The 13,797-nt window shown below is 43.5% G+C and overlaps 1 protein-coding gene across 3 annotated transcripts in view; it reads left to right on the top strand.

Moving 5' to 3' along the window:
- The first annotated feature begins 203 nt into the window (after nucleotides 1-203).
- dtx2 (deltex 2, E3 ubiquitin ligase) overlaps nucleotides 204-13,797 on the top strand; it is a 49,374-nt gene continuing 35,780 nt past the window's right edge. For 2 of the 3 annotated variants that reach the window (XM_070857326.1, XM_070857325.1), the window contains exons 1-2: nucleotides 204-637; nucleotides 11,232-11,814. In XM_070857326.1, coding sequence (XP_070713427.1) covers nucleotides 295-637; nucleotides 11,232-11,814 — 926 coding nt within the window. In that variant the 5' untranslated portion in view covers nucleotides 204-294. The remainder of the gene's footprint in view (nucleotides 638-11,231; nucleotides 11,815-13,797) is intronic. The other variant, XM_070857327.1, reaches the window with a different exon arrangement.

Here is a 13,797-nt window from a genome sequence, read left to right as displayed (position 1 = left end):
TTTCGTTTCTGTTACCCTCGCACCTGACGCGAGCCGTCAGCAGAGGGTGCTGGCCGGAGCGGCGCCTCCTGGGAGTTGTAGTCCGCGCACCGGCGAACCGGATATCAAGCCCCTGGCCACCTCAGCCGGAAGGAACTACAGTTCCCAGAAGGCAGCGCGCGCGCGGCGCCACCCTGGAGACGGGGAAAATACTGTGAGGGAGGAGTTTGTAGCCGAAAGTTATCGGCGTTTATTTGTGTTCTCCCCCCCACCCCCCGCCCCTCACCATTAACCCCGCAAGGCGGAGAGGACGACATGGCAGCCTCGGCTCACGGAAGCGGAGGGGCAGCTGCTGGAGCCGGCGGTGGCTCGAGTTTCCCCGTAGCTCCCTTGCCTTTGCCCGGCGCGGCGGCGGCCGTCTCTCCCGGAGGCCCGGGGCCGCTGGTCGCCGTGTGGGAATGGGAAGACGAGACGGGCCGCTGGAGGCCCTACAGCAGTCGGGTGAGCGAGCACGTCGAGCGCAGCCTCCAGCAGCTGCACGGATCGGCGGCGGCGGCCGCCAAAGGCACCAACAGCATCTCGCTGGGCATGGCCGACCCCTGGCTGGCACCCTATATCATCGACATCCCCACACTCACCCAGTTCCGCCAGGACACAGGTAGGGACTGTCACCCACCCACTAGCATCATTCATTGGCACCACACTCATCCCTATCCATAACATACTTCTCATTAACATTCTTCATTTTAATGAAAACGCATTATTTGATATTGTCTATTAATGGTTCATTATCTGTAACGAAATATTTACTCCAGGTGCAAATCTTAAAATAAATGATTTCCTTTTCTAAATTGCTTTGCTGAATTAAACCTTGGGTTTTTATATCAGAAACTGTGTTTCATTTTTAACCCAAAAGTATTTCTTCGAAGCTCATTTCACCTGACTTTGTCCAAAAAATGAAACTAAACATTAGTGTTAGTATTTTTTGAGGTTAAAAGTTTTTCACAGCACCGCTGTTAATTTGAATATCTAAAATGTACCCATGGATTTTATTCTAAAATGAATATTTAATAGGTGTAAAAGACTAATTATTTCTCCTGATTTTTGCCTTGGTGATGGTTGCCATTCTAAGCGTATTTGTCAGTGTAGTTTATAGGGATTTACATTTGGCATAACATAGAACATAAGAAATAGGAGCAGGAGTAGGCCACCTAGTCCCTCGAGTCTGCTCCGCCATTTAATCATGGACTCAGCTTCACTTCCCTGCCCCCCCCATAATCCTTTATCCCTTATTGCCCAAAAATCTGTCTATCTCCGCCTTTAAATATATTCAATGACCCAGCCTCCTTATCTCTCTGGAGCAGAGAATTTCATAGATTTACAACCCTCAGAGAAGAAATTCCTCCTTATCTCAGTTTTAAATGGGCGGCCTCTTATTCCGAGATTATGCCCCCTAGTTTTAGTTTCCTCTATGATCTCCCTCTCCCTATTTGGAGCACTGTATTCAGTGCTTCCCTATAGAAGTGCAACTGAGAGCAGAAAGTTCTGAGATATTATGGTGCAGTGGAGATCTTTTAACCTGCTAAAATAGTAACACAATAATGATTTTTATTTTCAAGGGTTTTTCATGTCAGAAAAGAAGCAAGTGAAATCGATTTGAGAAATTAAGGCTTTCTCTAGACAAAAATAAGACCCAATATTTGCAAATGGATAACTTTAGATCTATAATCAGCAAAACAATGTGAAGGATTGAATCAAACACTTGATATTAAGATGAGCTTTCACAAAGCTGTCTTCACAAAATACAAGTCTAAAGGGAGTCAAGATGTACAATCATTGCCTCCTACCCAGTGGAACTTTGTACAGTTGTCTGTACATGAATCAGGCAACTGAATGTGTGCTCTACTTTAAAGCTGGCTGTCGAAAGTTGTGTGCTTCCTGCAGCAAACGGGCACAGTAGTTGCGTATATCATGACAGAACTGCAATGCTTAGGTATTTTTTTCTATAGCTTCATGTCAATATTGGAATCAGGCAGGTGACCAATTATTTTGCTTACCCAATAAACCAGGAGGCACAAACAAGCAACCTCAATTACTGAGCTTTATGCATGCAGGTTGTTTCTGGGGATGAGAAAAACCAGATACGATTGTCTTAATTTTCCTCCATTTTATATTGAAATAAATTTTGTAGTTTAAAAGTTTAGCTTTATTCAGCATTCTTTAAGATCAGCAATGTTGATAGTAACATACTTATCAAGTGTGAAATAGTTAACGGACTGTGTTATTAGATTAGGTCTGCTTTACTGAGGTGTTAGATTGCAAGGAAGATCTTGAATTTCTATAGCACCTTTCATGGCCATCTTGCAGCCAGTGAATTATTTTTGGCATGTAGTTATTTTTGTTGGCAAATAGGGCAGCAAATTTGCACATCGAAAAGTCCCACAAACAGCAATGAGATAAATGGCCTGTTGATTACTTTTGGTGGTGCCCCAGGGATAAATATTTTCTAGGACTCCGGACGAATTCCCCTGTTCTTAAACCGAGGCCTTGACTTTCCCTCTTTAACGTCTTCGTCGAAAGGCAACACCTCTGCCAATGCCATACTCTCTCAGTACTACACCAGATTGTCAGCCTAGATTATGTGCTCAAGTTCTGCTTGTAGGGCTTGAACCCAAAGTTTTCTGATTTTGAGAAACGAAAGTGCTGCCACTAAACCAAGTTGACACTGACTGGGCTACCGGTTCTATAAAGGGTGCTGACACTGTTTTTGGTAGGAATATAGGAGCCGATTAGCCACCAATCCAGTAAACTCTCAAATCACTGCTGGAACTTGCGGAGGACAAATGCAGCCTCTGGCATTCCACCATGCAGGAGGAGTTCATCGATTGCTGGGGCATATATTTTAGATTGAGAGCTGTGGCTTGTCTTTGTCCTGAAACCAATTGAGATATTTATGTTCCCAATATAGTTTAGACATTGGTAACATGCCAACTCTCCACTTTTTGCATAGACATCAGCTTTTTCAGCCCATGTTCAACTATTTTAGTTGTGCACTTTAAACAAATGCCCCCTGCAAGGTGGGGGTCACACTCCAAAATATTTTTTTTCCATGTTCATGCTGGAGGTTGGAAAGCAGCTGTTTTTGGGCTCCTTGGAATTAGCCCATAAGTTTGATGTTGGAGGCTGAAATACAGCCAATTTCGGGTTCTGAAATTGCCCCATTAACCAACATGACTCACCTTATTTGTGCATTTGTAAGAGGTGTGTCATGGTGGTTAATGGGCCAATTTCAGTGTCTGAAATTGGCTGTAATCCAGCCTCCAGCATTAAGCTGTTCCTAGTAGGGAATTTCATGTCCTAAAAGCTCTCATTTAAAAAAAGAAAACATTCCTAACCTCCCTTTGTTCTTTAGGCCATTATCGTAAATTTTTTGTCCTCTAGTTACTGACTCACCAACTAGTGTTATTAACTCCTGATTTACCATATCAAAATCTCTCAAATTTGATTCCTATCAGACTTCCTTTAGTCTCTGATAACCAAAGCTTCTCATCCCTGATATCATTTCAGCAAGTCTCTCCTGTATTTCTTCCTATGGCCTTGATGCCCTTCCTCAAGTTGGGGGAACCCAAAACAGGAAGCAATGATTTGTATACTGTACTAATGTTACTAACGATTTGTATCATTGTAAGGGAGTCAATGGGGAGTGGACAGGGAAGTGGAGTTGAGGCCAAGATCAGATCAGTCATGATGTTGAATGGTGGAGCAGGCTAAAGGGGCCAAATGGCTCTGCTCCTATTTCTTATGTTCTTGTGTATTGGTGAACATTAGCTCTTCGCCTTCATTTCTTGCATTAAGTTTAAAAATCCTCACCCTTTAGACCATGAATCCTTCAATGGTCTTTTCCACCCCAACCTCTGCAGGTTTCTCCAGTTCTTTTAAATCCTTGTGGAACATTCCTTTCCTCTGATTCTGAGCTTCCATTTACATCCTTTTCCTTTTCATTTTTTCATTGGTGTGAGAGCCTTCAGCAGCCTTGGTTCTACTTTCTGGAGTTCCATTTCTAGACCTTTCTGCTGCTTCCACCTTTAAATACCTCAAAATCCATTCTCTCCAGCCAAGTCTGTCACCCTCTTCTAATCTCTTCCTGGTTTAGGATGTATTTCCATTGCTCATCAGTAAAGTGCCTTGAGATGTTCCCTTATGTTAAAGGAGCTATACAAATCCATATGGCTCTCTCTTCCATTTTTTTATCAAGCCTGAGATCTTGTATTTTTTCCAACTTTATCAACTTTGTGCATCTGAACCCCGCGATCTCAAGTTTTGCCATTTAAGTTTATATTTCCTCTGATCTTTCAAAATGTATTGCCTTGCATTTCTTCATATTAAATTTCATCCAACGTGCTGGAAATCAGAAATAAAAGCAGAAAATGTTGGAAACACGGGGTTTATTCGCAAAGAGAAAAGAAACTCCATGTTGCAGGCCCTGCTTTAGGATACTTGCAGTTTGTTTGACATATTTGCTATTCAGCCCAGATATTACTACAATAACAACAACTTGTATTTATATAGTGCCTTTAATGTAGTGAAATGTCCCAAGGCGCTTCACAGGAGTATTCTGAGATAAAAAATTTGACACTGAGCTGCATAAGTAGAAATTAGTGCACATGTCCAAAAGAGGTAAGTTTTAAGGAGCGTCTTGAAGGAGGAAAGAGAGGCGGAGAGATTTAAGCAGGGAGTTCCAGAGCTTTGGGGCTTAGGCAACAGAAGGACGGCCACCAATGGTTGAGTGATTATAATCCGGGGTGCTCAAGAGGCCAGAATTAGAGGAGCGCAGACATCTCGGGAGGTTGTGGTGCTGGAGGAGATTAGAGATTGGGAGGGGCGAAGCCATGGAGGGATACGGAAATTTTGAAATCGGGCAATGTTACGGAGATGGAAATTGGCAGTCTTAATTATCCTGTCGATGTGGTCGAAAGCTAATTTCTGGGTCAAATATGACACCAAGGTTGTGAACAGTCTGGCTCAGCCTTGGAGAGAAGTTGGTGAGAGGGATGGAGTTTGTGGCGGGGACTGAAAACAATAGCTTCGGTCTTTCCAAAATTAGCAGCAGTGCTGCATGGTACCTGAGGCACTGTTATCGCCCGCAGCCGCGCACCCACACGTTTGGCTAAACATCCTATCGACAAAATAATAGGTACCATTGTTTCTGTACCCTCATAGCGAGTCTAAAATAATTTCTAAGCAATGCTTTTAACCAACAGCACAGGAATGTGCTAATAAGTCAGCACAACGGACTTGTAGGGTTTTCTGCAGCTGAAATAAATTAAATTCCACATGGCACTATACTTACACTTTGGACACAAGATCGGAATGTGTCTTGTGATCCAGTTTTCTATACAGCAAAACTATTTTACTTTGTTTCTAAAGGATCTGATGTAAGTTGGTAGAAGTCAGAAGCTTGTGGAAACCTCACACCAGGACCTGAGCACTAAATTGAAGCCACGCTTCAGTGTAATATTGAGATGCCGCTACTCAAATGAGACACTAAACTAAAGCCCTGCACACCCGTTCTGGTTGTTCAGATGTTAAAGATCCCATGCCACTATTTGAAGAAGAGCAGGGTGCTCTTCTGATGTCCTGACCAACATCTCTCTCTCAAACAGCACCAAACATAGTATAACTGGTCCTTTATCTCCTTGCTCTTTGTGCATCATTGTGTGCAAAATAGTTGCCACATGCCTCCACTTAACATTAATCTGCATTTCAAAGCAATTAATTATATGCAACGTAGTTTGGGACATTTCTGAACGATATAAATGATCATTATTCAAAATCACAAGAATCTGGTTAATCTCCTGTGTTTAACATCATCATAGGCAGTCCCTCGGAATCGAGGAAGACTTGCTTCCACTCTTAGAATGAGTCCTTAGGTGGCTGAACAGTCCAATACGAGAGCCACAGTCCCCTTCACAGGTGGGACAGATACTCGTTGAGGATAAGGGAGGGTTGGACAGATTAGCCGCTGCCTGCGCTTGATTTCTGCATGCTTTCGGTGATGAGACTCGAGGTGCTCAGCACCCTCCCGGATGCACTCATCCACTTAGGGCGGTCTTTGGCCAGGGACTCCTAGGTGTCAGTGGGGATATTGCACTTTATCAGGAGGCTTTGAGGGTGTCCTTGTAACGTTTCCTCTGCCCACCTTGGCTCGATAGCTGTGAAGGATTTCCGAATAGAGCGCTTACTTTTGGAATCTCGTGCCTGGCATGCGGACAATGTGGCCCGTCCAGCAGAGCTGATCAAGTGTGTTTATACATGAGTAGTCAAGGCCAATTTGAAGTTTTGAGATCAAGTAGGTTTAGAGGGTGGGGCAAATAATGAAATCAGTGTGGGAGAGGAGGGAAGGGGATGCTGAAGAAAGGAGGGGAGGTGTGGGAGGAGGAGGAGGAAAAGGCAAATGAAGGGTACGGGAAGCAGTGGTGGAGTGGGGAGGAAAAGAGGAAGGATGACGTGCTGAGGAAGGGCATTGCAGAGCAGCAGGGGTACGCGAATGAGGCATGGAGCAGTCGATCATTTGGGCAGGAGAAATAGAGTTAGTGGAAGGAGGGGGTGCTGTAGATGGAAAACGCAGTCGGGGAGGATGTTTTAAACCTGTTCAGGATAAAACAAGATGCTACGGATTGGAGATGGAGGGATTAACACAATAATGTTGTCCACAAGCGGGAGAGCTGCTTTGCTTTTCAGCCACACTAAAGTTGGAAAGAAATTCATATCCGGATAGCCAGCAAGTAGAATTTGGAAGCCCTGTATTAGCACGATAACTCTATGCTATAATATTGCCTCATTTGAGTACGGGTAAATTCCCTTTGTTTTATAAAATCCTTCATGGAAATCATTTCATGGGCTCAGTGACGACATGTTTCCAGTGAACGTTTAAAAGTGAATTTATGAAATTGCCCTGAAATTGAATTGGAAAAAGAAAAGTTAGGACACGAGACAAATTAATACATTTGTGCACTTGTGAAAGAGTTCCTTCAGGTGAAAATCAAGTTTGTTGCAGTGTCCTGTTGATTGGTTGATAATCCAGAATTTCTCAAAATAATTCACTTAATTACCCACATGCACCAAGAGGAGAAAAATACAAGATCAGCAGCAAAACATGGACTTCTACTTTTCTTAGTAAGAACCCCAAAGCAGTTTTAAATGGACTAAACGGTATTCCAAATATATTGCCAATGCTTTTTGAATTGCTCAAATCAGATAAACTTCACTGAAATTGTGGTCGGGGTTTGGCACTTATTGATTATTTGATGCTTGAAATGTTTCTGTGACCATGCCCAGAGATCAGATTTGCCATTGATACGGCACTTGTGCAGAGGCCACTCTAATGCAAGTTTTAGAAATTACAACAACAACATGTATTTATATAGCACCTTCAATGTAGTAAAACGTCCCAAGGCACTTCACAGGAGTATTGTGAGACAAAGTTTGACACCGAGCCACGTGAGAAATTGGGGCAGGTGACCAAAAGCGTGGTCAAAGAGATAGGTTTTAAGGAGCATATTAAAGGAGGAAAGAGAGGTGGAGAGGTTTAGGCAGGGAATTCCAGAGCTTGGGACCTAGGCAACAGAAGGCACAGCCACCAATGGTTGAGCAGTTATGATGAGGGATACTCAAGAGGGCAGAATTAGAGTGCAGGAATCTCGGGGGAGGGGGGATGTGAAAGACTGAATGAGATTAGAGATAGGGAGGGACCATGGAGGGATGAAAAACTAGGTGCCAATGTACATCAGCGAGCACACGGGTGATGGGTGAATTGGAATTGGTGCGAGTTAGGACATGGGCAGCTGAGTTTTGGCTCACCAAGTTTACATAGAGTAGAATGTGGGAGGCCGGCCAGGATTGCGTTGGAATAGTGTTGTCTAGAGGTAACAAATACTGTGAACAAATCAGAGTTGGGCAAAAATGTGACAATGTTTGAAAGATTCCAGCTTCAGATATGCCCAGGGAGTCCAGTGGACCACCAAGGCTATTTTGAATCAAACTGCAGTCATTGTGAACTCAAAACTGGTGTAGGATGGCTTCCTGTCATTGGTCTTAAAGCACATGGCATTAGGAGGTCTCTCACCGCTTGGCTTTGGTGCGTTCAGGTATCTGACGGGTTCTAACGCCTGAGTTTATACAGCTGCTTTTATAAAAATGGGCATTCAAAACCATGAGAATGAAAGTGGTGGTGTAATCACCGCTCTAGTGTTGAGCCCTAAAGATTCTTTGCAGTTCTTTTCTGAGTCATGTCAAATTAAGATCCTTTTTAAAGTCCACCATTAATAGTCTGCAAGTTTTACATTTTGGATATGTATTGACTTTGATCCCCTTTTACATAGGAACAGGAATCGGCCATTCAGCCCCTCGTACCTGTTCTGCCATTCAGTTAGATCATGGCTTGTCTGTATCTTAACTCCACCTACACACCTTGGTTCTGTAACCCTTATTCCCTTGCTTAACAAAAATCTTACCAATCTCATTTTTGAAATTTTCAATGAACCTAGCCTCAACAGTTTTTTGGGGGAGAAAGATCCAGCTTTCTGATATCCAGAAATTCTGATGGTGTCTCCCTAAACAGCCTGGTAAAGACGTGCTCCCAGGCCATTGCTGCTCTCCACAGCTGAAGGCCAAGTGAAGAATGAGAATGGCACAGTTTCTCACTACTTCTTCCTTCTTTACCAAACTCCCATTCTGGGAAAGCACCTGCCTTCTGCTCCATTTCTTCCTATTTCAGTAAGCCTGAGGTCAGCTCTTACTACTTTGGGAGCCGCAACAATAATCTGTACTTGTTGCTGGTTTATGTATTGTCTTTAAGCCGAAGAATGTCCCAAGGTGCTGCATGCATAGATGGAAGGGAAGGTTCTAAACAAAATCAGAAGAGCTTTTGGATGAATTTCAAGGCATTGGGGTGCTAATGCTAAAGAACGGAACACTTCCAAATTGGTATCCATTGTCTGGATCAGGCACGTCCTGTTGAGTTAAGACAACCAGAACTTTTGACCACAAGTGTAGCATCTCAAGCACCAGCCATCCTTAGAACCTCGAAGTGAGAGCACCAATTTCTACTGAATTATTGGCCATTTTCCCCGTTGGACTCTCCAGTAGGGACTGGTTTGGGAAATCTTCATGTAGCACAGATTTGCAGTTGTCAAAAAGGAGACTTGCTTTCTGTTTGATTCCAAGTCCGAGAGGTGAACGGACCATATGCTTACCTAAGTGGCACCCAGTACCTGGTGAAACTCCCTATTTAACCCTGATTTATTTTCCAGATGCTATGAAAAATGTTCATCTACAAGTCATTTCATGGGCAGTCAGTTGAAGTGGGAGAAGGGGTTTAAATTGTTGGGGTAGCAACAGGATGGGCTGTTCGGAAGTATAGTTAAAATACTCTTTGACAGACGCGTGGACTGGATTGTACAAACTGGTTTAATAGCTGTCTGCACACTGACACAGTGGCCTTCACAGGAAGTCAGAAAGAATAACAGGAAACCTTTGTATGCAGAGGTGATTGTTGCAGCCACAGAATGGTTCAGCTACATTTCAGTTGTTTTGTATGGTAGACAATTGGATAATGAATTGCAAGTTTCTCGTGAGTTGGTTAGTGGAGTTCGTGATATAAGAAGCTTTGTGCAACTGAAATGAAGGATGTAAATTTTACTGCTGTCAGAATAGACTGGAAAGGCCAGCAAGTTCTAGCTTAGCCTTTTTTGCCATTTTACAGTGGTCCTTATTAGCTAATAATTGATTTGTAAATTGCTATATAGGTGAAAGAAAGAACTTGCATTTATATAGCATCCTTCACGTCATCAGGACATCCCAAAGAGCGCCTCGGATAGATCATTTCTGAACTGTAGTTGCGGTTTTGTAGATATAGTGCAGCAACAAGCCCATTGGGAAGATTTGAATATTTGGGAAAAGTTTTAGAATCATCGGAATTTCTTAATTGGGTGGGAGGAACCTAATTGAGGATGGTGGTGAAGGAGCAGGGAATGACTGACCGCAACTTCTGTATTTCCACGTTTAACTATGCATATGCATACTTCAGATAACTCACTCCAGTCGTTTTGGTTAATCTTTGCCATTGGACCAAGACCGAGCTCTGTCAAGCCCGTTGGTGGCTGGTGTGCAACGGCCACCCCATGTTAAAAGAAAATCCACGCACCGGCATCTTCCACCCTTCAGCATGTAGTTCGGGACCTGGAATATCAGGCCCTACATTGAAACACCGTAAACTCATCCCTTCTTGGTGTGGAAGCAAGTCATCCTCGATACGAGGGACCGCTTAAGAAGAAGATGATACTTCAGAAGTGGCTGTCGGATTCACAGTGGCAATGACGGCGAGCGCTGACCGTTCTGCCGTCATTACAACCGCAAATACCAGACCGGTCTGTCTGTCTGTTTGTCTGTCTGTCTCTGTGTGTGTGTTTTTTCAGCGACAGCATCTACGTTTCACAGCTTTTCACATTGGGAAATGAATGTGTGAATTACTTGGCTGTGTGTTGAGTTGACCGAAGAAAATATGCAGGTTAACTGAACTATCTCCAAAGACATGTCACGTGTTACTGTGCAGTAAGTGTTTCCAAACTGGTACATTAGTTTATGTGATGGACAGGTCCTGTAGGACATTCTGCTGCCTGTTCAGTTTTTCAATTATTAAAAAAAAAATCTTTCTTCATTTAGATTATTCCCAGTGCCTGCAGGGTCAATCCCCAGCCGAGAGGATAGGCAAGTGAGTTATCCCCAGATCCTGCCATTCCTGTAACTAACTCTGAAGATGCCGATGAGTTGGGGGTCATGGCAACTCTCGCGCCTCCATTCTTTGAGGAAAACAGTCCACCTTTCATTACACATGAAAGTGAGGAACTGCATATACAAACCTTTATTTTTGCTACAAAGTCATTCTATTTCTGAAGTCTCAAGCAGACACTTGTGAAGAATAGTATTTCTGGGTGAAATCTAAGTAGGCTTGGGAAGGCAGAAGAGATGAGCAGCGTGAACATGCCTTGAGCCCTGTTTTGGTAATTATCTAGCCCACTTGCAAAACCCTATGGGGAAAGAGAGGATGCAGCACCCTTAAGTTACTGGGCAAAGTATTCCAATGAAAGGTGTCGATTCTTGTTTATCTTCCATATTCCTTACTGTGTGATCATGAACCATGTGTTTTCCTGTAAATTCTAATTTGTTTCCCAATTTTCCAATCTTCTTTACAGGACGAATGCGAAGAGTTAGAAGGCAGCTATATGCTCAGTCATCTGCACCAGGGCAAGGATTGTTATGGCAATGGGAAAACGATGAAGGTGGCTGGACAGCCTATGAAACGAACATCTCCATTTTCATCGAGGATTGCTGCAATGGAAGGCAGCAGGTCGCCGATTTAGGGCACTTTGGTTACAACTACGTAGTGGATTTGGCCAGCTCGTGTCAGATAAATAAAATCACTGGATTCCGGAGACGAATTCAAAGATTTTCTGATGCACCCTATCCATTAGCTGCTTATGGACCGATGCACAGAGGTCAAATCTGCTCTTGCCATCAGTGTCTGGCTTATACTGCCTCTGGGCCCATTTTAAATCGTAGTCGACACACTGTCTACAACTTAGCAAGCCCTTTTACTCAACAGACTTCTAACAGGCCATCTCTAATGATGTCTCCTAACCATGGATACTCCCCTTATAGCAAGAGGCCGACATCTATGGGTCCAATGCCCATCGCAAGTTCTAATTGGCCTGGCGCTGCAGCAACTGCTACAAATCTATCTACAGCTTCTGGCTCACACTTCATCAATGGTTCAAGGTACAGTATTAAACCTCAATGCAGTACGTTCACCTGTAGTTTAACTGACGTTGATTCCTCAATTATATGGAACCCATTGGCTTAATCTAGGCTCCATATACAGAAATACTGAGCGTGAATAACTAGAGCTGCAGTGGTTGTATTGGATGCACTCAATGGAGCAGTGACACATAAATGTTGGTGCTCTCCTTGCCCCATGTATGTGTCTGCCCAGGCCCCCCCCGCCAAAATTCTTTTCTATTTTGTAACTTTGGGAGCAAACTATGTGAGTGTACTATATCAGCTTCAGTGTGCCCTAGGAGTTGTATTGTAATGTCTAAATAGCAAAAAACTCTGCCTTTGAGCTAGATCTGGTTTAAACCAACCTGAATTTAACAACAACATTTATACAGTGCCTTTACGTAGCAAAACATCTCAAGGCGCTTCAAAGGAGCATTACAATTTTTTTTGACACCAAGCCACATAAGACAATTATTAAGACAAATGACCAAAGGCTTGGCCAGAGGAAATTTTAAGGAGCATCCTTAACGAGGCAGAGAGGTTTCAGGAGGGAATTCCAGAGTTTGGGTCCTTGGCAGCTGAAGGCATGGCTGCCAATGGTGGAGCGATGAAAATCAGGGATATGCAAATGGCCATAATTGGAGGAGCGCAGAGATTTTGGTGTGTTCTAGGGTGGGGAGAGGCAAGGCACTGGGGGGATTTGAAAATGAGGATGAGAATTTTAAAATTGAGGTGTTGCTGGGAGCCACCGTAGGCCAGCGAGCACAAGGTTGATGGGTAAGTGGGACTTGCAAGTTAGGACACGGACAACAGTGTTTTGGATGACTTCAAATTTATGTAGGGTGGAAGATAGGAGGCCAGCCAGGAGTGCTTTGGAATGGTAAAGTCCAGAGGTAACAAAGGCATGGATGAGGGTTCCAACATCAGATGAGCTGAGACTGGGCCGAATTGGGCAGTGTTACGGAGGTGGGAGTAGGCAGTCTTGGTGATGGCACAGATATTGGTCGGAAGCTCATCTTGGGGTCAAATACAATATCAAGATTGTTTTCTGCCTCCCTAGTTAGGATATTCCAACTTTGGGATTGATGCAAGTGTAGAGACACTGGGTGTGGGGGGGGGGACCATAACCTAACCAATTGTTGCAGGAAAATATTTATTAATGTACAACAAGAAAGCATGTTGGATGAGAAAGATCCCATGACACTATTCGAAGAAGAACACGAAAGTTCATCCGGTGTCTAGCCAACAATTTTCCCTCAATTAACATCACTAAAAACGGATCACCTGGTCATTTATACCATTGCTGTTTATGGGACCTTTGTGTGTAAATTGGCTGCCGACTTTTCCTACATTGCAATAGTGACTACATTTCAAAAGTAATTCATTGACTCTAAAGTGTTTAGGACATCCCAAAGTCGTGAAGAATCATCATCATAGGCAGTCCCTCGGAATCAAGGAAGACTTGCTTCCACTCTCAAAATGAGTCCTTAGGTGGCTGTACAGTCCAATACAAGAACCACAGTCCCTGTCACAAGTGGGACAGATAGTCCCAAAGTCAAAGGTTCTATATAAATGCATGTTTTGTTTGGGAGGCAGTGGCGAGAATATGAGCAGGTAGAATGTAACAAGTTCATTTTATTGACTTTGTAGATTAAAGGACCACATAATTATATAGTCATTATATATTAAAATCTTTTACTGCACCATCTGTAGAGGCGCAGACTGTGTGTTTTGGTGGTGGGGTGGGGGAGAAGAAAGGCCATTTAGGACTGAAATGAGGAGAAATTTCTTTACTCTGAGGTTTGTGAATCTTTGGAATTCTCTATCCTAGAGGGATGTAGCTGCTCAGTCGATGAGTATATTCAAGACTGAGATTGATAGATTTTTGGGCACCAAGGGAGTTAAGGCGGGATAGGGCGGGAAGGTGGAGTTGACGTAGAAGTTCAGCCATAATTTTACTGACTGGTGGCAGGCCCGATGGAC

This window comes from Pristiophorus japonicus, chromosome 16 (assembly GCF_044704955.1).
Source record: "Pristiophorus japonicus isolate sPriJap1 chromosome 16, sPriJap1.hap1, whole genome shotgun sequence".
Taxonomy (NCBI): domain Eukaryota; kingdom Metazoa; phylum Chordata; class Chondrichthyes; family Pristiophoridae; genus Pristiophorus; species Pristiophorus japonicus.
This window is presented reverse-complemented; position numbering and strand designations above follow the sequence as displayed.